This window comes from Neofelis nebulosa, chromosome 2 (assembly GCF_028018385.1).
Source record: "Neofelis nebulosa isolate mNeoNeb1 chromosome 2, mNeoNeb1.pri, whole genome shotgun sequence".
NCBI classification, from domain to species: Eukaryota; Metazoa; Chordata; class Mammalia; order Carnivora; family Felidae; genus Neofelis; species Neofelis nebulosa.
This window is the reverse complement of record NC_080783.1, coordinates 115,630,216-115,654,625: the sequence shown is the minus strand read 5'-3', so window position 1 is coordinate 115,654,625 and position 24,410 is coordinate 115,630,216. Positions and strand designations below refer to the sequence as shown.

Below are 24,410 nucleotides of genomic sequence, written 5' to 3'. Positions count from 1 at the left end.
AAGGGAAGCATGTCCAACCACTTCCTTGCTGAGCTGAGAGGAAGAGGGAAGGCAGAAAATCTAAAGATCTGTGTTCATGTTATATACAGGTCCTTCTGGGCTCCAGCTGCCAGTCTCTGAGCTTGACATACCTCCCCAGCCAAAGCCCACAGGGAAATGCAATGAGGTATTTTAAAGTCCTGTTCTTAGCTTCTGAGCCCAGAGTTGAGTTCCATTCATCCAGGGTGTCCTGGATCCACCTGGTGTCCTGAGGACACTGTGGTCCTCCTAGAGGTCCCTGTGTGCCACCCTAGGCCTCTCAGAAGCTGGGGGTGAAGAGTCATGGTGAAGGAGACGCGACCAAGCTGAGGCTGGAGATGGTGTTCCTTCATCCCTACCCTCTCTGGCTCTTGGCCCACCGCTGGGCAAGCCTGTGGGCAGAAAGCCAGTCTGAGCAATCGCTCACCCCCAAAGAACAGGCAGGGTCCACCCTCTCAGAGCATAGGAAAGAAAAAGGTGAGGGTAGGAGGAGGGCTGGGGCGAGGGCCAGCGGGCTCCAGAGAAGGGAGAAGCAGTCCCTCCTCTGGGTCACTCGGACAGCCCTTCAGGTGACTCAATTTCAGTGCTGAAGAGTTCCTTGTAGAGTGGAGGGAAAGCAGCCTGGACCACGATGGGGTGCAGATGCTGGAAGGTTTGCAGCTTTTCCACGTGCTGGCTACACAGGCTCCGAAGCTTCCCCTTGGGTGGCAGCTGGACATGGGTTAACAGGGGGGGAGGGTCAGTACGCCAGCCTCCTCCCCAGAGCCAAGATGTCCTCTCAGCCCTCCCGGGCTAGGGCAACCCTCCTTGCTTTCCCCTCTGCACTTGGCATCGGAGGGGTGGCCGGATTCGATCCCATCACGGGGGAAGTATGTGTTCAGGAAGCCGGAGACAAGCGAGGGCTGCTGCAGGACAGGTGTGTGTTTTCTGAGTGAACCCCCAATCACATTCCCGCTACTCACCTGGTAAGTGCTCCAACTCCCACTTTCTGCTCTTAGGATGGTTGGATCCTGCGACTCTGTTATGTACTATCACTGGCCTTCATTGATGCTGTTCTCATGTGGAATGCCTTTCCAGTTCTTTGCTTGGCTAATTCTTCCTCACTTTCAAGTGTCACCGCCTCTGGGAATATTTCCCTGACTACCCCTCCCTGGATTAAGGGCATTTCCTTTGGGCTTCTCTCTGTGTAGTAGCACTTAAACCTGATTGTAGGAAAATGGTCTCATTTGTCTGCCTTCCCACCCTAGGTCTAATCTCCTTAGGTAGGTTCTCTCCCTGTCTGCCTCTCTCTCTGTACCTTTTGTTCCTATCATAGTGCTTGGCACATGACAGTTGCTCAGTAACTATTTGAACTAGTTTTGAAGCAGGTACCCAACGCTACCAATACTCAGTTGGAGGGTCTCTCCTAGAGACCCCGGAGGAGACAGAGGCAGGGAGACCTTATTGAAGAAAGGCCAAGAAAATCATTCATCTTCTGCAGCTTCCTGTATAACCAAAGTAGGCTTGAAAAGACCGCTCTCCAGCTCTCCAGCTCCCACCTCCTCCCCCACCACCATCTTAGTTTCCTAGCAAAGGGGCAGTCAGAGAGGACCAGGCAACATGGATCCCTTGATATCTTTTAGATTCATTCTTTTTTCATTTCCACTGCTTTACTTTGAGTTTGCCTGGACTGTCACAGTACCTCCATCCATCCATCCTTCCATCCATCCTTCCATCCATCCTTCCATCCATCCTTCCATCCTTCCTTCCTTCCATCCATCCATCCATCCATCCTTCCAACCTACCTTCCTTCCTTCCTTCCTTCCTTCCTTCCTTCCTTCCTTCCTTCCTTCCATCCATCCATCCATCCATCCATCCATCCATCCATCCTTCCATTCAATAAATGTTTGTTGAGAACCTACTCAGCTACGCACTGCGATGGGGTGTGGGGATAGATCAATGGATAAAATAAGGTAGAATAAAATATCTGGCTTTATTAAATGCATATTCTAGTGAGGGAGCCAGAAAATATAATATGCCTGAGAATTTCTTAAAGAGCAGTAATGCAGGGTGGGGTGGAGGGCTTTTTGCATCAGAAAACCTCTCCAGAATGGAGGGATGGGGCAAGCCATTTGGAAAACTAGGGGAGGAACCTTCTAGGCAGCAGGAACAGCAGATACAAAAAGCCTGAGGTGCAACTGTGTGTGATGTGTTAAAGGAATAGCCGGGAGGCGACTGAGAGGGCAGGGAGAGGAGAGGAGGTGAGAAAAATTCAGGGTCATATTGTACATGAGGCCAGTCAGCCATGACAGACCCTACAGGTGAGTCTCAGCAGGATGGGTGGCTATAGGAGGGCTGAGACTTATGCTGTGTGGCTACTGCAGGGCAGAGGAGGGAGGAGCAGGGGCCACTGTAACAGGCCAAGTGAGAACTGATAGCTGGGGGAGGTGGGGGGTGATGGTGGAGGGGGTGATTCTGAAGGTGGAGTCAGACCTGCTTTCCAGCTGCCCCCCCCCACCCCCCCCACGGTCCAGTCAGTCTCTCCTTCCAGGCTGTCCAACCGGACTTGAAGTTCTTTAGGGCCTAGACCGTTGTGTAAGTCATTTCTGTATCCTTGGCACCTAGCACTCACTGTGCCTGGCACATTGCAAGGGTCCATTGCTTGAATGATTACATAAAAGGTTCTTTTACACTGGTTCCAAATTAAATTGCCTAAATAATAGCTCTGATGATATCATTCCTCCAGCCCTCATGGCTCTCCATTGCCTGGAAATAAAGCCTTCACTCCTTAATTTGGCACTCAAAGTCCTCTCTGATTTGCTACCTGACCTGATTTCCAGCTTCTTCTTGTCTTCTGCTACTTCCCTGCCCTCATCAGTCAGTGCCAGCTCCCAATCTTATGCTTCAGTCAAAATGTACTATGAGCTATTCCCCATATATGTACTATTTTGCCTCCTTATTTTTGCTGATATTGTTCCCGTAGCCTGGCATGCCTGTCCTACCACCACGAATGTCTGTTAAAATCTGTCATACTTCATGGCCTACCTTAAATGCCACCTTCCCTAGGAATCATTGATGACCCACTCTTTTTACCCCAGATTATTTTTAATCCCTATTCTATGCTTATAACATTTCCCCAATATCTCTTACCGAAGGAACCCATCAGGGATGCGGGGACACAGTGGGAGAGCACTGGGAGTCAATCTTGTATTTATTACTCGCCAATCATGCAAACGTCGGCAAGTCGCTTAAGTCTCCTCACCGCTAAAGGGATATTTGAATACCTGTCCTATTACTGAGTTGCCCTGAGGATGACAGCATGTCTGTGACAGCACCTTGTTAATCGTACTACTATTGTTATCACGTACCATATGCTACTCTGTACCAGAGTACCAGTACGAGCCTCTTCCTACTGCACTATGAACCCTCAGTGGGGGCAAGGATCACTTCTCTGTAGCTTTCCGTTCCATGGTGCCTTGCACAAACAGGTGCTAGGTAAGCGATGGCTATATTAAACTGAACTGATTCCTGGAGGCCTCGCCCCCCAATTCCAGGCTCTCTCATGTTCCATCTGTACGCAAATGGCAGCGATTGCTTGTCCCCTTGGTTTCTGTGCTGCTGCTGCAAGCTCTCTAACACCATATGGCACTCTGTCCCCACAGAGCCCCAGGGTCCCAGATCTCGTGCCAGGCCTGACCTCTTCCACCTTGGGGACTGCTCCTACCTTGGCCAGGATACCTTGGCGGTGGGTCTTGTAGAGATGGTGATGGAAAGCCAGCTCCAGGTTGTGCTGCAGCTGCTCTACTTTCCTCTTTTCTTGGAGCCCTGGCCGGTCTGAAGGAGGGCGCGGCACCATGGCAAGAAGAAGAAAGGACATGGACGTCAAATTCCCCCAACAGGGTGTGTCGTGTTGGGCATCTGTGCTGGAGCACGGCCTCCAGTGCACGTGCACATGCGCATGTGTCCTGGCTTGATAATGAAAAGCTCTGGGGGCTGGGGGGTGGCGCCTGGGTGGCTCAGTCATTTAAGTGTCGGGCTTGGCTCAGGTCATGATCTCATAGTTCATGAGTTCAAGCTCCACATCGGGCTGTGTGCTGACAGCTCAGAGCCTGGAGCCTGCTTCACATTCTGTGTCTCCCTCTCTCTCACTGCCCCTTCCCCACTCACTTTCTGTCTCTGAAAAATGAATAAATCTTAAAAAAAAATTTTTTTTTTTTAAAAAGAAGAGCTCTAGGGCCTGGGGCTGGGCTAGCTGTCTACAAGGCAAACTGGGGAGAGATAAGGCGGATAAGAACACCCAATTTCCTGATGCCCAAGCTGCCTTCTCCCTGATACCCTGATATTTCACATGGCCCTTTCGATGCTGGGATTCCACTATGGGGGGATGAAATGGAAGAGAGCCCTGCCCCCTGGCCAAGGCTGAGATCAGATGAGAGATTGCCTTGGTGAAGCCTCCTAGGCCAGCATCAAGGCCTCTGCATCAATTGGTGGCTAACTTCAACAGACAAAGCACCTTTTGCCCTGGCTCCATCAGATAGCCAGAAGTCATCTTTTTTTTTTTTTCTAAATGTTAATTTATTGTTGAGAGAGACAGAGCGTGACTTAGGGAGGGGCAGAGAGAGAGGAAGACACAGAATCGGAAGGAGGCTCCGGGCTCTGAGCTGTCAGCACAGAGCCCAACGTGGGGCTCGAACTCACAGACCGCGAGATCATGACCTGAGCCAAAGTCGAATGCTTAACTCACTGAGCCACCCAGGCACCCCACCAGAAGTCATCTTTTAAGTCTTTATTTCTAGTTCAAATGATTAGGTCTCTGCTCATTGGCAGAGCCAGACAACAGATCGTCTTCATCTGCAAACTCAGGTTAGTAGCTCAGCTCATTAGCCCAGGTTCTCCAAATACTTAGCATTTCCTGGCTCAGCCCAGCCCGCTCCATTCCAGTGGGGAGGGTGTCCAGAGTTCCATTGTGATGGCACACAGTCTTAAAATTAGCTCACGCATGGGGTGCCTGGGTGGCTCAGTTGGTTGAACATCCGACTTCAGCTCAGGTCATGATCTTCCGGTTCGTGAGTTCAAGCCCCTGCGTCGGGCTCCATGCTGACAGCTCGGAGCCCAGAGCCTGCTTCAGATTCTGTGTCCCCTCTCTCTCCACCCCACCCCTACTTGTGCTCTGTCTCTCTCTGTCTTTTAAAAATGAATAAACATTGGGGCGCCTGGGTGGCGCAGTCGGTTAAGCATCCGACTTCAGCCAGGTCACGATCTCGCGGTCCATGAGTTCGAGCCCCGCGTCAGGCTCTGGGCTGATGGCTCGGAGCCTGGAGCCTGTTTCCGATTCTGTGTCTCCCTCTCTCTCTGCACCTCCCCCGTTCATGCTCTGTCTCTCTCTGTCCCAAAAATAAAAAACGTTGAAAAAAAAAAAAATTTAAAAATGAATAAACATAAAAAAAAGTTTTAAAATTAGCTCATGCAGAGCAGTGATTCTCAGATTTGGTGGCACACGACAATCACCTGTGGGAGGCTGTTAAAAATCCTGGTACTACAGGCTGCACCCCAGATCAATGACCTTAGAGTCTCTAGGAGTGGAGCCTGGAGAAGAATCATTTTTAGAGCTTCCGGATGATCACAGTGTGTGGTCATGGTCACACTGGACACTCTGGCGTGAGCTCACAGGCCAGCTAATTTCTCTCTGGGATGTGGCTCACTTCCTTTCATCCCCACGGCTCCCTGGCCCCCCACTTGTCCCAACTCCACCTTGGGAGCCGTTTCCCTCTCTCAGGCTCCTCCTTCATTCTGCTCTTTAAAGCAGTTTTCCAGACTTAACCACATTTGAAGGTCCAGACCCTTCACTATCCCTTGCCCCCCTGCCACCCGAATGTCCCCCAGGCAGGCCCAGCAATACTCACTGGCGTTGATGAGCACGAGGGCTGTGTAGAGAGCAATCTCATCCTCAGAAAAGCGCAATGTGCTCAGGGAGCGGGAGAAGTCAAAGATGGAGCTGATGAGCTCCCCACAGCCTAAGGGATGGAAAACCAAAGGATTTGCCGGGTGAACGAGGCCACGGTGCCCGGGGACACCCACCCTCTTGATGTTTGGAGCAGAGGGGGTGATCTGACCTGAAAAGAGGATACCCTGGTTCTTGAACCTCTAGGGGGCTTGCCATCCCACCCCTCCCTCTCCATTTCCCCCTGCCCCTCACCCAAGGCTCGGAACAGCTCCGTGCCTCCGTATTTGCCTTCGAAAAAGACTGTGTGGTTGTCAGCGTTGTAGGCCCGGCACATCCTGACCAGGACCACTTCCATTGCTCCTGGAGAGGGCAGGGACATGCAGGCAGGAGTCAGGCGAAGCAGGAAGCCAGCTCTGTCCCCCTCCCCCCAGGCCTGCCCACCCTCCCTGGGCACCTGCTTTGAGAAGCACAATCTGGTCATTCTGGCAGAGCTCCATAAAGCCTGAGAGCCTCTTAGCGAACTCCACCACGTACTGAATGGCCTCAGTGAGGCGGTGGGCACAGCGTTCCCACATCTCCCACATTGACTGCAAGGAAGGAGGAGGTCCCACTGTAGCCCGGTTTATGACCCTGTCACCCTCCCAAGCCCCCGGGAGCCCGGACTGATAAACATCAGGAGTGAGGTTCAGAACTTCCACACTGTCCACTCCGGCATTTTAGCCTATTCTCAGCCCAGATGCACACTTGGGTTCAATGCCTGTCACGTGGTTGCACTCACTGAGCCCCCACCAGCAGCTGGCACCCGGTTAGCTGTCCATGGGGAAACAAAACCCATCTGAGATGCAGCTTTGCCCTCAAAGAGTTTGCATTTTGTAGGGGTGAGAAGGACACACTGACCCCTCTCCCAAAAAGACACACCCAAAGGTCTTGATAACCTGGAGAAGTGAAGGCTGAATGCCAAACAAGTATTTTTAGAACAGGTGGTATTGTGAGAGTGTGATGCAAAAGAGTGTAAACTTTGGAGCCCGGTGGATCCGAACGTGCCTTTGGCTCCATGACTTTGTGGCCCAGGAAAAGTCTGTGAACCTCTCTGAGCCCAGTTTCCCGGTCTGCTAAGAACCGAAATAAATGCCAGGCTCCCAGGTGGCTGTCGTAAGAATGGAAGATAATTTATGTGAAGCGTCCAGCACAGCGCCCGGCAGAGAAGGGGTGTGTAACATCAGGGTTCTGACTACTGTTACCATCAGAGGACGAGGAAGGAGAGTATGCCGAGGTCTGTACGCCAAGGTGTGGGTGCTGGAGGTGGTAGGATGCACACCCGTTTCAAAGTGGGAACACCCTTGTGCGTTGCTCCAGCCCGCTCGCCTGTGCAGGTGGCCATCTCTGCACTCCCCCAGTGGAGGCAGGATGTCCCCCCTTCCCGTGGGCTCTCCTGGCCTCACCTTCCTCTGGTAGCCAGCCACCTCCTCCCGGGAGAAGATGTTAGGGCGCTGTCGTAGCAGGTCCTCCAGTCGCAGCTGACATGTCTCTCGGTAGGACTTACAAACGTTCTGCACCAGGTGCTCTGGGGCCAGAGGAGGAAGGCACAGGCTCTGTGTCAGCCAGCTGCCACCCTACCCACACAAAGGGCACTCCTGGCCTGGGCTACCCCTGCTCTGCCTCCCACCCCCCTTCGACCCCTTGGCTCCCTTGGGCTCAGGTTCGGTGTACATGGAGTGCTGGCTCAGGCCCCTCTCTTGGAAGCCCCTCCCTCATGGTCCCTACCCTCTCCACCTCCCAGCTGCTCACCAGTCTCTGTCAGGGAGGCATAGGGCACCTCTGGGGTGCTGTGGAAGCTGGGGCTGCAGTAGCTGTCTGGGCCCTGTCCTGGTTCCTCAAGCCCAGGATGCCTGGGGTCCTCGAAATGAAGCCTACATGTGTCAGGGGGCAGCTGGCTGCCTGTGCCATAGAAGCCGTCTCTGGCCTCAGCCTTGCCCCGCTCGGGGCTGTGTCCCAGATGGTATGAGGCCCCGTTGGGCCCCGCCTTGGCCAGGCTGCTGGGGCAGGAGGGCCCAGAGCCTGGGGCTCTCAGAAGGCCGGGGGGGCAGGCTGAGGCCTCAGGCAGGTCAGGCGAAGAGCCCAGGGGCAGCTGCCCATCTGGGAGCCCCACGGGGCACGCGAGGGCATCTGCTCCCTGGCCCCCCGCTGGCGGGGTCTTGGCCACTTGTCCCCGCTGCTGCTGTTGCTGCCGCTGTAGTTGTTTCTGCACCTCGGCATGCAGGCTGTCCCTCTGCTTCTTGGACATGCGGCCAAACTTGACAGCTGAAAGAGGTCGGGGACCAAGAGCGTTCAAGGCAGGAGGACTTGGGTGCTGGGCAGCACCAACATGCATTTTGATCATTACAAATTCACTTGCTGTCCCCTGAATAGCTGGCACCGAGCACAGCTTCCTCGGGGGCCCCCACTGTTGCTTGAGACCCCTGCCACCTCTTAGGTGTTTGCTGCAGGGCCAGTCCAGCCCAGGCGTTTTGGTCTCCCAGGCAAACTCTCCCGGCTGGAAACTGGCTTCTGCTAATGGCATGAATCTGGACTGAGGACTCTGGCCTCCTGATGCTGGGGCTGGGGGTGGTCATGTCGGGGGCCTCGAGCTGTATTGGGGTCACCTCGCCTGTCTAGGAGGGTCGGAGGAAGAGGAGAGCTGAAAACACAGGTCTCCCTGTGGTCAGGCCTGCAGGCTCCCTGGTGACCTAGATACTCACCACAGCCCAACCCAGGCTCCGCGGCTTGTTTCTGAACATCCTCTTCTGCTCTCTCTTTCCTGCCTTTTCACTCCCCCCCGCACACCCCTCCCAGGTGTGGGGGCACAGCCCCTCGCCCCGCCTGCCCCTTTGCACCCCAGCGTGTTTCCTTTCACTTTGTTATTTTGGGCGCTGAAAAGTGCTGACGGACTCTTTCTGGCTCCTCATCACCTCATGCCTCCCCCAGCCCCTCCCTGGGCTCCCTCTGGGTGGTGATGGGGGGCTGTGCTGAGGCGGGGGCGAGGACACGAGAAAGCGCCAGGGACAGCAGCCCTCCCCACGCTCACGACTTCTGGGTTGTTCTCAGGCCCACTCTGGCTCCCTTCCTAGCCACCATCCTGTGTCCTATCATAGGGCTGGCGGACCAGGAAGGGAGATGAGCTAGTACTGGAGCCATGGGGCAGCAGGGCAGCAGGGCGGATGTGGAAGCTGGATGGTTTCTGGGCCACAGGTGAGGGGACTGAGGAGAATCCATCACAGGAAGAGGAAAGGGAGGAGTCGGGGATGTTGGGGAATGGAGGACTGTTCTAGCAGACCCTAAAACTGGGGACGGCAAAGTCCTTTGGTGAGGGTGGTGGGCCTACCCCACCGGGCACCCCTGTTGTGAATGGCCAGCCCATGCCCCACAGAAGGACGTTTCTACAGGGTAACCTCTGCCTAGCACAGCAGGCCAGGCTGCCTCTTTGGAGACTCCAGGGAAACCCCAGGGGGCTCCCTGCTTGGCCTCACCATCTCGGGACATGCCCAGTGCCAGGCATTTCTGCAGCCGGCAGTGCTGGCACCGGTTTCGGCTGGTACGGTCGATGGGGCAGTTCTGCTGGCGGGTGCAGGAGTAGACCACGTTACACTGCTGGCTCCGGCGGAAGAAACCCTGGGGAAGGCAGGCGAGGAGACCTTGGCTGTCTTTCCTGGCCAGGCCCAGCTCAGTCCCCAGTGCTTCCAGCCCTGGCTCTGGCCCCAGCTTTCCCAGATTCGACCCCCCATCAGTTTTCTCTCCTCCATGTTTTAGCATGATGACAGTTTGCCCTGCCATCATGTTCCCAGCTCAGGACAAGGCCTTCCTGTGCACAGGGCCTCCCAGGTAAGGCACCTCCCAAGCAGCTCCCTAGCTGCTTCAGTAGACCATCCCGGAATAAAGGCCACAGAACCCCTTCTCCTCACCTCGGAAGAGACCGTACGCACGCACATGCTCACCTTGCACCCCTCACAGGTGATAACCCCGTAGTGGATCCCAGATGACCTGTCCCCACAAATTTTGCAAGGAATCACTTCAATTTGTGCTGGAAGAAAGAAAGAACGGGAGGTCAGCCCAGGAGCCTTATCTGCCTCCTGCCCCCTCACTCGCCCTTCTCCAGCTTGTTCCCCTCTTGCAAGATGGAAGGAAGGAAAAAAGTGCCAAACACTGCTCCACAACAGGCCTAGGGGGGCTGTGTTTGGTTTGGTGGGGCAGCCGGGGGCTGTTGCAGCCCCAAGGGGGCAAGAATGCAGCTGCCGAGAGGCCACCTGCTCAGCCCTTCAAGTGGAAAAGCTCCAGTTGCCTCCCTCCCGCCTGGGGACCTAAGAGTCCTCGCTGCTTTACAACACCTGCTTCCCGCGCAGGGGGCTTCCTCTAGGCCCCCCTCCCCCACCAGGGCTCTGCTTCCATGGGAAGAGTGTGAAGCGTGGGGGCGGGGGGGGGGGGAGATGTGGTGAACCAGCCGGGAGGCACTGGGGGCCAGGTACAGATGCCAGCCATCCTTGGCAAGGCAGTTAAGGCTCAGGGGTGGGTTGAGCAGAGACCCCGGGGCCAAGCAGACAGGGTCCACAGAGTAGGGCCCAGGGGGTATGGAGAAGTGAGTTAGTTAGAGCCCAGGAGAGGGTTCAACAAGCCGGGTCTGTCAGATGCCGGGGACCCAGGGAGAGAATCAAACAGGGTGCTGAGGCCCCTGGCCCCGGAGCAGAGAGTGAGCAGCTCTGTGTGTATCAGTACATGAGAGTGTGGATGTTTACGTGTGCACGAGGGCCTCTGGGTCCCATTGTATGCCCACACGTCATGAATGCTAACTTTGGCTGGGACTAGGGACCATCTCATTTAAACTTTTTCCTTTCCTTTACAGGTGAGGGAATAGACCAGATGAGGTAAGTTTGCCCCAGGGCCGGGTCTACATCCTAGCTCCCCTGCTTTCCATTATGCTGTTCTGTGTACATGGCTTTTGGGGTACACACACCAGTGGGCATGTTTGAGGGTGTGTGTACACACGGAAGGTACACATAATTGTGAGCCAGTGGGCATGTCTGCTTGAGCCAGCAGTCTCACCTGCACGTTGGCATGTTAGTGTTTGTTCTCTGGGCCACAGGGCCCCTGACCTATACCTGGCTCCAGATTCTTCTCTCCTTTGCCCTGGCCCCCTCAATGCCCACAGCTCTCTCCTGAATTTCAGGGACCAGCAGTTGGCCTTCTCCCGGCTCGTCGTTGAAGGGGAGTTGGGATTCCCACTATGTCAGGGGGACTCCGTCCCTCCCAAGGGACAGGGGTCTCTTGTGTGCCTTTGGTGTCCTGCTGCCTCCCCTTTGAGCAGGGAGGCTGGGGTGGAGCAGACCAGAAAAGTGGTCTAGGACTGCAGCCCCTGCTCATCGGTGACGTGTCCCCCATCCGTGTCCTACTCTGAGGGTCAGTGGAAGCAGCAGCTTGTCTATAGGGCAAACCTATATTCCAGTGAGCTTACCTCTGGCTCTGGCCTGGGCCCTGGTCACGCATATGCATAGGGCCTCCCAGTGTGAAGTGGGCGCCTTTACACCACCGTCCCCTCAAGCCAGCTTTGAGCTGAGTCAGAGTAAGCAGCCGCCTCCTCATAGGGGACTGGGCCCATGAGTATCTGAAACCCCTCCGTGAGAAGTCCGTTCTCTTCCCCACCCCAGCCCCCATCCGACTGCCCAAACCCCACGCAGGAGGCTGTGATCACCGTTGGGGGGGGGGGGGTGGTGACGGAAAGTGAGCCTTTCAGATTCTTTCCAGTAAATTAGGAGTAGATTGGAATTCGTGGAGGGGAAGAGAGAACAAGACGGGGGATTGGTAGCTGGAAAAGGGACAGAAAACATGGAAACACTGCATGTCAAGTCACTTAGATTCTCTAGGCCTCGGTTCCCTTGCCAGTGAGGCCGGGGTACAAATAACACTGTTTGTCCATGGGGGGATTGTAGGTAGTTTCGCAGGCGCAATGACATTACCTGTGGGAAGCACTGTGTAAGAGGCAAAACTCTACATATGCTGTTACTACAGAGCAGGGCCAAAGGTGAAGAAGGCCAGTGGGCATTTGAGGCCTGATGGAAACACCTGTGCCCCATGGAGTCTGTGCTTGTGTCAACACCTTCCCCTTCAACAGTGTGGGTCTCCCTCTGTAGTGGCCCTCAGCCCAGAGAGGGGAGAAACCACCTTGGGTCACCCAAAAAAGTAAGCGGCAGGGAGATTAGGCCAAGCCACAGTGGGAACTCGGACTCCAGCCCAGCAGTCAACCACAGGCCTCCCTGCCTCTTCCCTTCTCCAAGAGCCACATCCGTGTGCGTGTGTGCACCAACCACACAGGTGACCCAGACACATCTCCCTGCCCTATGCCTGACCCACTGCTGGTCCTGGCCCCAGGAGCCTCGTGGCACTATAACCAAGACCTTATTGTTCTCATAGGCTGATGTGGCCAGCCATGGACGCCCTTCACAAATACCTATTCTTGAGGGGGACGCTGGAGTTTAGACCCCAGCCACCAGGCCAGCCACTCCTCAGGGCTCCCCAACCACAGTCCCAAGACAGAGGTACACAGTGAGAATGAACACAGAGTCAGAAGTTCCGAGCTGGGAGGCTCAGACTCTTGTAGCTTCTGAGCTAGAGAGACCAAGAGGTTCAGGACTAACAGACAACAGAGACTTAGAACCTGAGCTGGAGATGCAGGTGCAGAAACACAGAAAGACCCACACCGATGTTCTGCCCCCAGTGCCCTGCCCCTGGCCCTTTCTGCACCACCAGGCCCCTGCTCTCCCTGCTCCCTCCTTCCCCTGCCACCTGTACCCCTTTCAGTGCCATCTGCTTGAAACCTCAAAGAGAAAGTCCCGTTGTGCGCGAGGGGGACTTGTGGAGGCGGGGAGTGGAGAGAGTGGGGAGAGAACGGGAAGAACCGGCAGAGGTGGCAGTGAGGTGAACAGGAGCTGAAAGCACCCCGCACCCCTCACCTTCACAACCTACCCCCGAGCCCTTGCCTGCAGCAGCAGGTGATGGGAACCCAGGTTGGGGAGGGGGAGCTGAGTAATCACGGGATTACTCAAACGGTTGCCCTGGAGCCTGGCCTGCCAGGAACTTAGCGTCTAAGGGCCTGATGGTGCCAGGAACTTGAACCAAGCAAAGGTCAGGACTGTCTAGGCCAGCCCCTGCGGCCCCCGCTGCTTCAGGAAGATCTTTGCACCTCACTGCTGCTCTCTCCCAGGGCCCATCAAAGGAAACCCTCTCACTCCCAGGAGAGAGAGGTGTCCACTTACAAACGCTCCTGAAATCAGCTAGTGATTACATGGCTCTAGCCCCCACCAAGGGATCTTGTGAAAATTTTGTGAGCAGGTCCCTGCTCAGGTCTGAGGGCCCAGATCCTGCATATGGACAAGCTCTGCTTGGTGCCCAAGCTTGCTGGTCCTTAGTCTGTACTTTTGAGTAGCGAGAATTTAGTCCCTCTTGAAGCTTTTGTGCAGGGCTGCTCCTCCCTGGGGGACAAGGGTGGGGTTGGCCGTCTTTCCCCCAGCTCATTTTCATTTATTCTCCTCAGCCTGTGAGGCCTCTAAAGCTGCATTCTGATAGGACACTGGGAAAAGAAAATGAACCCCTTCTCAATTGCTTCAGAGACTGAAGCATCCCCAGGGAGCTTGCTGTGTGCACCTCTGATGTGGGGGAAATCCGGTAGCGAGGAGGTGGTCTTTCCCTCCCTCCAACCCCTCTAATCTCACCCTTCCCACAGCTGTGAGATTCATTGATAGCGCTCTCTGAATGCATCCAGAGCCTGGCTCTTAGGAAGCCAGCCCTGGGCCTTGTCCAGGTGCCCTATGCCACAGAGAGGAAGTGGTAGGAGCGAAGGAGGGGCTCTAGCCCAGGGGGATCTCTCCCCTCAAACCCCAGAACCACTCCCCCACCCCCCCCTCTGCTGCCCCACCAGCCCTGGTAGAGTGGATGCAGCCAGAGGCACCCTGGGGTCTTTATCTTCTCCTGGTGCTTTGTCAGTCTCCAGATGGGCCTTCCTTCTCTTTCTCTACCCGTTTCTCCAGCCGACAGGGGTTCAAGGGCAATGATAGTGATAGACATAAGCCGTGGCTGAATTTTCCTTGGTGCCAGGCTTCGCATACGTGTTTCATTAATGATTACAACAACCCTAGGGACCAGGCATTGCTTGTACTGTCCCCATTTTACACATGAGAAAACAGTCAAGGAGGGAGTAAGTGGCTTGACTAAGGTCACACAGCCTGAAGTGGCAGATCTGACATTTGAACCCAGGTCTCTGTAATTCTGTAACCCATGTCCCCAACCATTAAGCTATACACCCTGTAAGGATGAGATGCCCAAGTGAACCAAGGAAATGGGATACGGGACAAGGTTACTGGCCACAGAGGAAAGGTGGGCTGGGAACAGAATTCAGAGACGACCCCCCGGGGAACTAAAGCCGGGACTCATGCCTGGTGTAAGGACGCCCAGGGACACGGTCCCCTCGCTCCCTGCTCTTCATCTGCCGTGCCACCTCCTCCTGCCTGTATTCATGTCTTGGGGCCAAGGTGTCCAAGGCCAGCTCGCCTGACCCAACAGAGCTCCTCTGGGGGTGTGGGCTGGCTTTCATACAACGTAGTAGGCCTCTGCAGGGATGAATGAGTGGACAGGAAAGAGGAATGCACCTCTTTTCTTAGCTTAGCTCCCCCACCCCCACGGAGACCACAGCTCTGGCCAGGGGTCCCAGTGTACCCCAGCCTGTCACCAGCCTCCCTCCTTTCTCAGCTCTCCTTCCCGCAGCTTCTGCAAAGCTGGAAACCACTTTGGTGTGTGCCCCCACAGGGGAGCGGGAGGGGGAGGGGTGGCGGGGGCCAGGAGAGAAGCACTTCTATCTGCTGAACACTGCTCCCGAGGTAGGGCGAGGGTTTTCTGCTGATACACCCAGATCCCAGGGCTGAGAAAGTAGTGAAGCTAAAACTCAGGTGGGCGAGGGAGAGTCTGGGGTTCTGAAAAGCCACGAAAGACAGCCAGCCACCTGAAACCCCTCCGGGTGCCCCCGCCACCCCCGCAGTCTGGGACAGGAGAAAGGAGGGGAAACAAAAGAATTGAGTGAAAACAACCAGTGAATGGGGGGAGGGGATGAATCACCAGGAGGAAGCTCTGAGGAGTGGGAGCCCCAAGACACAGTCAGCGGCCTTCCCTGCCGCCAGCCTTGTGCGTCCTTTCCACAGGGCTCTGCTGTTCCAGGAGACCAGGAACCCAGAGAGACTGGCTGGGGTGCTGACGCTCTGCCCTGTAACCGACCCTCCCCCGAACACACATCCCCATCTTTTCTGAGCCCAGAGTCCCAGGACAGCATTACAGTAGCAGGAAGAGTAGAGATTAGATCTCAGGACTGGCCGTGGAGGACAAGAGGAGACCCCAGAGCTGCCTTCCTTAGAGGGCTCTTAGCATGGGAAAGTCCCTGTTCCCTGTCTGAGTCAGGGGCACAGAGGCAGGGGAGATGAGGGGGCCCCCAGGAGGGCAGCAATACTGCTTCAGTGTGATGGGACAGGCTGTAGCGCCGCGGCCTCTAGGACCTTGGGCTAGGGGTGTTTGGGATTCCGGTTAGGGACGGGAAGAGAAGAAAAGGCAAAGGTTCTGGGGTGATGCAGGGAAGGAGGGGGCCCTTTGTAAAGTCTTCAGGTGGTCCAGGGCTCCCAGGATAATAGCTGTGGCACCCTTGGGGACCTGGACTACTTCTGGCCCACGGCTCCTCATTATCATGACCAGACTTGGAAAGATCAGGGCACAGCAAAGACTGGCATGCGACCTCATACCTCCCCTTCCCCTTCCCCCTACTGCCCCATGCAAACTCAATGGTTGGTGGGGGGAGCTCATGCCTATTGCCTCCACACTGGCCGTGCCCTCAGAGAGAGATGACTAGGGCCACCATCCCTCTGGCTGGCTGGGAGTCTTTCTGGCTAATGGACATTTCCTCTTTGCTTAGCTGCAGCTCGCCATGGCAGGGAGCCCCTATCACCCTTCCAGAACCTCCATAAAATCCATGCCTCCCCCTTCCTGCCTTCCTAGACCCACTCAGTACTCAGCGTCTCCTCTCTGCAGCCTGTCCTCTTTCCTCCCCATCTCTCCCTGTGTCTGTGTGCCTTTCCATTGTCTGCGCTCCAGCTCTGTGTCGGGCTTCACGCGGTGCTGTTTGGGTGGTAGTTCTCCACTTACAGCTCCATCAGGGCATCATTCTTTCCCCAAGTATTTCATGACTCTGTCCTTTGGGTTTGGCTTCTGCACCTCTCTCTATTTCCTGGTATGTTTCTGCTCCTTGTTTGTCTGCCCCTCAGTCTCTGGGTGTGTCATAGTCCCCAGCCCCCAGTGTGTAGACTCTCCCTGGCTATAGTCAGAGAGCGCAGAGGTGGCTGGCACTCACTAGGTGTGTGTGTGGGCGGGGATGGGGGCAGCCAGGTAACCTGGGGCTATGAGATACCCAGAGATGTCCAGGTGAGAAGGACTAGTGGCATCTACCCCCAGATCGGAGGGGACCCCCTTCTCTTATCTACCAGACTGGATGGAGCTGTTGGGGGGAAATTATGTAGAACTGCCTAGTGGCTCCCTCCTCCAGTCCTGGGGACTCCTGTTCTCCTGCCAGGCTCTGAAACACACCCAATCCTTGCTTCCCAGGGTGGATTTGCTGACTGGGGACCATTTCTGGGAAGACTGGTTTGCTAACTTTTGCTGCTAGTCGGAAGAAGCTAGAAGGAAACTGAAGCTCCAAAGGGCCCCTCTTCCTGTGGAAATCTTTGGCTTTTTTCCTTGCCCCTCCTGACCCATCCCAGCTCATACACCCACACTGGAATCTCTGTCCCAAGCTCCTTCTCTTCTATGGCCTCTCTATGTCCTGGGAGAGTTGAGATGCCTTCACTAGCTTTGGGGGTGCTCACCTTGGGAACCAGGGCTCTCTCCTTGGTCGTGGGTCCTCAAGAACTGGGACCCTCTCCAGAGTTAGTTTTGTTTTTAAATTTAGCTCTTATTTTGCTTATGAGGAGACCAGAGCCCAGTGACTTGTTTAAGACTACGTGGCTAGTTGGTGACAGAGCTGGCATCAGAATCTGGTCTTTAGATTCTCAGCCCATGGGTCTTTCCAGGACCCAATATGGCCTCCCTTCTGTGGTTTGTGGGAAGACCCCAGGTTGAGGCTGGGCCTGCCTCAGGCCTCAGGCCACAGGGACATGGGGCTTCCCTTTTCCTCGTTTGCCCTGTGCTCTGAGAGGCCCTCCAGCTTTCCTGACGTGAACAGAGGGATTGTCTGATTTACTTGTGCTTGCTCTGCTAGAAGGCACAGGGACTGTACACATCTGCCCGCAAGCTGTTGGCCCATGGCTTCACACCAGGAAGGGGTGAAACTGAAGGCTTTCTGCTCTGTCTCCCCTGCCTGATCCCCCCTCATCAAATGAATGACGGAAACTGGGGACACACACACACACACACACACACACACACACACACATGCTGAGACCTGGATGTTGGGTTCTGACCCTCTCTATCTGCCGATCTGGCTCTCCTCTCCCTGTCCTGCTGCTTCAGGGCACAGCAACCCCTCTGGCTCCTCTTTGAGCCCACTCTGAGGCAGGTTGGCGGCATGGAGGGAGTTGCTGCAGTGGGAGAGTGTGCCTGTCAGTCACCAACCTCCCTCTGCTGCAGCCCTGTGATCTGGGTGAAGCACTGGCCTCCCTGGGGCTCAGTCCTTTCTTGTTAAACGCGGGGCAGAGCACCTCAGACACTCCTGCAGACCCTTTCCAGGGCTCATGACATATGTGGTCCTCCACAGCCCCCTCTATTACCCTGCCCTAAGAAAATTGCCTGGGGAGTGAGACTCCACAGCTACTCCACCCATCTCCCAACATAACTTGGCCTTGACTGGGACACACCCTGTGGTGGGGGGAAGAGCCCTCAGCTTTGCTCATGCTGTTCCCAAGACACCTCTCTGTTCCAGAGGCCCAGGGATGACAGTGGCATCTAGGCTTCCCCACTCCCAGGTGGCCCCATTCACTTACTTCTCATGATTGAGCCTTGGGCTTTGCTGCCTTGGCTTTCTGTCCTCAGTGGGGGGTGGTCCGGGGATGGGGCACAGCTGGCAGCTGGGTTGGGGGTGAGGCCCTCTCTGCCGAGCTTCAGCCTGTAGCTCCTCACCTAGCTCCCTCTCAGTTCTTCTGGGCCAAGGGGGTTGAAGCCACCACCACACAGGTGGCCGAGTGACAACCCCCCCACTCCATCCCCACCCGCTCTGGGGTGCAGCGAGTAGGATGACAGGCGCCGCACGTGGCCAATCTGGGCCTGGGGCAGGGTGTGAGGGGCGGGGCAGCCAATTGCAGGGGGCGTTGGAAAATTCCAAAACCACATGCGACAGCCACACGCGGTAAAAGCTGTTTCCACCCGTCAAGGTAGTTCTGGCTGGGGAGCCAGAATGGAGCTCACGGGAGCCTGGGGCCAGGTTCCTACTCCCCCTCCCGCTGAGGACCACAGCCTGACCCTCTTTGCCAGGCGACTCCAGGGACAGGGATGTTTCTAGAGGTAAGTCACAGGATGTCTGCCCCCGGGGGGGCAGTGGCTGGTGCCACCAGAGACCCTGTGGACTGTCAACTGCCACCCAGTGGGGTGCAGTCTGAGAGGCCGCCCCACCACCCCACCCGCCATGCTCATGACCTCCCTCCAGACATGGCATATGCCCTTGGCTAGGGACTAAAGATAATAGCAGCAGTAATAATCATCAGACAAATATCCATTATCCGCAGGTAGGGTTATTTCCTCAGGACCAAAACTACTGAAACTGGAATGCAGATAATGTTGGCAACGACAATGATGATGATGATGATGGTGGTGGTGGTAATAAAACAATAATAATGTTTACTATGTGCCAGAAACGGTTATTAATTTCTTATGTGGATTATCTAATACTCACAAAATACTTTATGAAGTAGGCACCATTATCCCCATTTTGAAGAAAGTGAGACACAGAGAGGTTAAGTAACTTGCCCAAGGTCACACAGCTAGTTAGTGGTGGGGTCAGTATTCAAACTCAGGCAGTTTGGCCCCAGATCCCACCTGAGGAATGGGAGAGCTTCTCTGGTTCATCCTCTAGCTCTTGAGGATGTCTCAGCTTGGGAGGTTTCCTGGCACTTGAGGCTAGAGTTTATTGGCCTGGGGGTCCTTCTGAGGGTCCCGCTCAGCCTCAGATCTGCTCTGTGGGGTACCTGGGCCTGAGGGTTCCCTCTTCAGGGCCCTTTAGTGATTAGGCCCTCTCTTGGTCTGGGAGTCCCTCCTGGGCTCCTCCCTTCTTGGGACTGTCCTGGATCTCCTCCTTGGGTTGTCTCAGTTCAGAACCTATTTTTCTGAGGCTCTCGGCCTGGGGGAGTCCCTCATCTCTTCCGGATTCTCTGATCCTCTAAGAGGTCTCTGGTCTTGCCGGGCCTCTAATAGCTCCCCAGCACAGTACCTTTCCCTGCTGGCCTTCCTCTGGCTCTCGGGGCAGCAGAATGCACATGCACGGAAGGCCTGTCACCCTGGCTTCTCATAGGACACTCTGGGGTGGGGGCGAGGGCTTGGTTGCACAGGCCCAGTGGGGTTGGGAGAGGGGAAGGGGGCGTGGTCTTGGTCAAGGTTTCTGTGGTAAGAGGTTAAGGTCGGGATGGAGTATAGGCTCCTCCAGTTCCAGCTGCTCCGAAAGTCCCCCTTCTTCCCCCCCCCCCACCCACATATGGTCCCTGGTTCCCATCCCCCGGCTCTTGAGCACGTCACTCCTTGACCTGCTTTCCTCCCAGGGCCCTGCTCAGCATTTCCGTGGGGCCCTGTGGCTAGGGGCAGGCGAGGCACCGATCTGGATTGTGCTGAGCCAAGCAACCCCCCACCCAGGAGGACGCAGCATCCTGGATAGCCCCCCGGCGCCTGTCCGCCCAGCTCAAGGACGAGGGGACGCTGTTGCCCTCTGAGATGTCCCTGCTTGGAACAGGGAGGCTCTAGGCAATCTTGGCAGCCGGAGCAAGGTCAGTGAGCTCTCAGGAGGAACTGGTAGGCAATCCAGGGGAGCGCCATGGAGAAAGGCAGGTGGTCTCTCTTGCGCCAGCGTGGTTCTCATTAATGCGGGGACCTGTGCTTCTGGAGGAGGCCTTTCCCAGAGTACCCTCAGGCGGTTAAGGGCGCGCCTGGCCCTGATGGGATATAAGCTTTGGGACTGAGATTGGATGGGTGCATTTTCTGGGGGAATGGCCTCTACAAACTAAGGGGTTAGATCCCATGTGCTGAGAGGTCCCTAGAGGGTATGCTTCCCCACCAGTGTCCATTGGGAAGTCCTTCCTGAGCTCTAGCCTTCCTACATGCTGTGGCCTCAGTCTTTCGGGGTCCAGAGTGTTCCTGTGTGTCATGTTTCCTACAGAGGTGAAGGTTTTCCTGCTCTCCAGCTCTGCACGGCCTGGCTTGTTCACACCTCAGGATGTGTTAACCACCAAGATGAACACCAAATGTGGCTCAGCTGTCGCAAAGCCTGGTGCAGCCTCCCCGAGTCCCAAAGGCCACCCCTGCCTCCCCCTGCTCTGTCTCCCTCCCTCCCGCTGCCAGCTCCTGTGCCTCTGTCCAGCACCCCTCCTCTTCTTCTCCCACAGGTCTCTTCTAATCCCTCTCTCCTTCAGCCTGTGGTGCTCCCTCTGACTCCACAGGCTTCCTCTTGACCTCCCATCACCCTGATCTTGAGGTTTCTTCACACCCCACCCCCGGCTCCCCATCTCCCTGTTTCCCTAGATGCCACCTCTGCCTGGCTCCTCTGTCTCTGGGCCAGCTCTGGAGCCTCGCTGAGCTCCTGCCATCTCTCCACACCCAGCACCAGGTGCTGCCCCAACCCTCTACTCACAGCTGTGGGTCTTCTTTGCGGCCAGCAGCTCTGGAAAGAGAAGAGAAGGGTCGGGGCCAAAAGTTGAAGACCATGGGCACCAGGAACACCACCCCATCACTGGCCCTATCCCACCCCATTCCTTTCTCCTGAACCTGATGTCTGAGCAGAAGGTGGGACCATCCTGCACACACCCCTCTCTTTGCTCTATGCCCTTCAGGTCCTCAGAAGTGCTGGGCTTCTCACTGCCTCTGGGAGTTCCCCAAGCTCTTCCTTCTCTCTTCTCTCAGAATGCCCTTCCCTGACACCCTAGTCAGTGTAGCCAACTTCCCCTCATCCCTCAAGTTTCCAGTTGGAGAAGCTGTACATGCCCCTCTCCCCTCCCCTCATGCTGACACTCGGCACCTTGTATTTGATTTCCTGACACTCACCACGTTGTTCCCTAACTGCTATCATTGTGTCACTATCCGTGAAATGACGCTTTCCTGCCGGTCGGTAAACTCTGTGGAGGAAGGGACTGTGTCTGTCTCGTTGACCTTGCTATTCCCAGAGCCTTCTGTGGCGCCTGGCCCATTAGAGGTGCACAATAAATATTCTGCAGCCAGAGTGACATCTCTGTGGTCTCTCCTTCGTGCCCGAAAGCACCTGGGAGTGCCAGAGGTGTGGAGGTTGAGAGGCTGTGAGGATGTTTGGAGGAAGAGGATGGAGACTGGGAACACAGACTCTGCCCTCTGAGCCCTGGCTCCTGTGGCATACCAGCCTGCAGAGGAGGGGGTCCCTTCCTGTGGTGGGTCTGGGTAGAGAGCAGACAGTAGGGTGCCCAGCGGCTTGATGTGGGGTGGGCAGGGATGCACACACCTTGGAGGGGCAGCTGCTGAGGAGCAAGCCTTTGCTAGAGCATTGTGGCGACCCGGTGGTGGCGATGGTCATTCACTTTGGCATTTATTGAACACCTACCGAGGGAGACCCTGGGAGGAGGCTTCCCCTGCCAGGTGTTGGTTGATTTCCTACAACCACACAACAGCTCCTCATAGAGCACAAGGCTAGCCTTTTGTACCAGAAAAGCCTGTAGCCCTGCCTTAGGCCCCCTACAGGCTTGCTCCCTAACCTCTGAATCTGCTCTGCTGTTGGAGTTTTCTTTCTGCTGGCCATTCCCGGACACCTCTCCACCATCCCCCTCACACTGTCCCTTTGCCCAGGAGATGCTCCCCACAGGCAGGTTTCCTTCACGGGGCGGGGTGGGGGTGGGGGGGAATGCACTAGAAGGGCTGGGCTCTGCTGGGGTGGGGTGGGGGAGGACTGCCCAGAGAGGGAGTGACTCCATCCGGCCCCTCCCCCTCCCACTGATCCTGCCTGGCCCCACCCAGCTTCCTCCCTGACGTGGCACCCTCTCTCTGGCCTCCTGGGGTGGGGGTGCTTCCCTGCCAAGGCGGTGGTGTTCTTCCTCCACCAGGTGGCCCCAGAGCTTGCTGGCACTCACTCCCCTGGGTGCTCACAGCTGACCAAGCAGGTGGCCATGGATTCTGCTCTGAGAGGGTCTCTGAGTTATAGACTGTGGGTGGGGACAAGGACTGCCTGACTCTGTGCATCCCACTGCCCCCGGCCTGGTTCCCCACGTTCTCTGCACAAATGAAACCTCGCACCCCTGGGCCAGTGGGGAGAAAAGTGCCAGGCTAGTGGGCATGGGCAGCGTACAGGGTGTGGTTGCTTCCTCCCCCCACCCTTTGTCTGTCACCCTTAAAGGCAGGAGGGGCTCCTCCATTGGTGAATGAACAGAAGGTGGGGTGGCCAGCCTTCCATCCACTACTGCTGTTTGCCAGCTGAGTAAAGCAGTGTCCCCACCTCATCGCAGGGGGCGCTGACATTGGGAGGGCCTGCCCACATTCTGGCCCTTCACTGGATCTAGCTTCCTTCACTCTGTTCTCCCCCCCACTACCCCACACCTGTCTTCCTTCCCCGCTGCTCCCTTTCTTTCCCCTCCCTGTGTTTCCTGCTTATCCCCCTTTCTACAGTCTCTTCCTCTGCAGTGTCCCCAGCCCCTCCTCCTGCTTCTCCTTCAGTTTCCATCAGGACTGGCCTGCAACCCCTGCCAATCCATCTCTCTCCTTCTCTCGTCTTCTCCTCCTCCTCCTCCTCTCTTCTTGACCAGAGTCTTCCTCTCTCTCTCTCTCTCTCTTTCTCTCTCCTGAACCTCCTGATAAGTCCTTTCCACCTGCCTGCAGGGCCATGGGCCTCTTACCCTGAGAGGCTCGGTGCTGTCTCTGTGGGGCCCTGTCCATGGGGCAGCTCCCTTGGTGCCGTCCTTGCTGCCCCGGCTGCCCAGGAGGGCAGGGAGCAGGGCCCAGGGGAGGGAGGAGGGAGCAGGGAGGGAGCACCTGGACTGTCAGCAGGCAGGGGAAAGGAGTGGCTGGCAGAGTGGCCTGGCACCAGGAGGGGACAAGGAGAGAGATCTGAGGAACAGAGTTTGGAGCTTTGGAGAGAAACAGGATAAGTGAAGGGAAGGAGGCCAGCATTTATTGATCACCTACTGTGTGCCAGGCCCTTTGCCAGTCACTTTAGAAACCCATGATTTCTTCCATTCTCACAGCATCCGCCATTATTCCAGATTTACCCATAAGCTATGTGATGCTCAAAGATATTACTGACTTGCCCAAGGATTTGCCCAAGAACACTAAGTGGCTGCACTGTGATTTGAACCCAGGACTTTGTGACTTTGGAATGGTGTGTTTTCTATCTGAACCAAGATAGGTGATGTGCAAAGGGGAGATGGGAAAGGGGTGGCTTCTCTGTGGGGTGGGGGAGCACGGACTGTGACTCTTCTCCAGGATGAGGTCAGACTCCTCCCATGGTTCTTCAGTTCCTTGAGGCCTCTGACTGCTTAGCTCCTGCACCTGGCTGTCCTTCCCTAGAATTCTCTGACTCCCTGATGCCTCCACAAGTCTGTTGGTGGGCCGCAGGGCAGGGCTAGGGGAGTGTGCAGGGGCAGAGGAAGATGGGAGGGGAGAGATGAGGAGAGGAGAGATGCCGCGCTCTGCACCAGTTGGAGGAAGCAGAGCCCCTAGACTGGGTTGGCCTGCACCAGGGCCGGTACTGAGGAAGGGTCCTGCAGAGGGGCCTCGGGGCAGAGCAGGTCCTGGACGCCACTTCTCTCCAGAGTTTGATTAGCTGGGCCTGGCTCTCCTGGTTACCCAACAAGCCGGCTGGCCAGGGGCCAGGCTGCAGTGGGGCGGCTCCCTGGCACCTCCCCCTGCTCTCACTCCCAGCTGGTAAACAGCAGAGTGGGGGCCAGCCACGCTGCAGCACGTGGCACCTGGCGTGGAGAGGGGCAGGCAGCTGTCTTTTCCCTCTCCTGCCCCCCCACCGTGCCCTTCTCCACTCCTGCCCCACTTTGGAGGCTTCACGCTCTTGCTACCATCAGCACCTCCATTCCTGGGTAGCCCCCCAGTGTCTCCCAATGGCTGCAGCTTGAGGGACAAAGGTTAAAAGTAGAGAAGGACTCCCCAACTCCTAGGATAGTGGGCAAGGGGATAGGGAGAGAGGAGGAATGGAGTGGACCCTTCTGGGGACCTTTTCATGCTGAGAGTCTGACTGTGTGTGCCTGTGCCTCTGAGT

The 24,410-nt window shown here is 56.2% G+C and overlaps 1 protein-coding gene across 1 annotated transcript; it reads right to left on the bottom strand.

Moving 5' to 3' along the window:
- Positions 1-59: 59 nt before the first annotated feature.
- On the bottom strand, positions 60-23,150 carry RORC (RAR related orphan receptor C). Its single transcript, XM_058715724.1, has 11 exons — positions 23,038-23,150; positions 20,820-20,849; positions 9,913-9,998; positions 9,448-9,589; positions 7,730-8,242; positions 7,384-7,505; positions 6,396-6,528; positions 6,194-6,301; positions 5,901-6,011; positions 3,722-3,831; positions 60-729 (listed from the first exon to the last, which is right to left on the bottom strand). The coding sequence occupies exons 1-11, from the start codon at positions 23,075-23,077 to the stop codon at positions 568-570; spliced, it is 1,557 nt and encodes a 518-aa protein (XP_058571707.1). The 5' UTR covers positions 23,078-23,150; the 3' UTR covers positions 60-567.
- Positions 23,151-24,410: the final 1,260 nt, after the last annotated feature.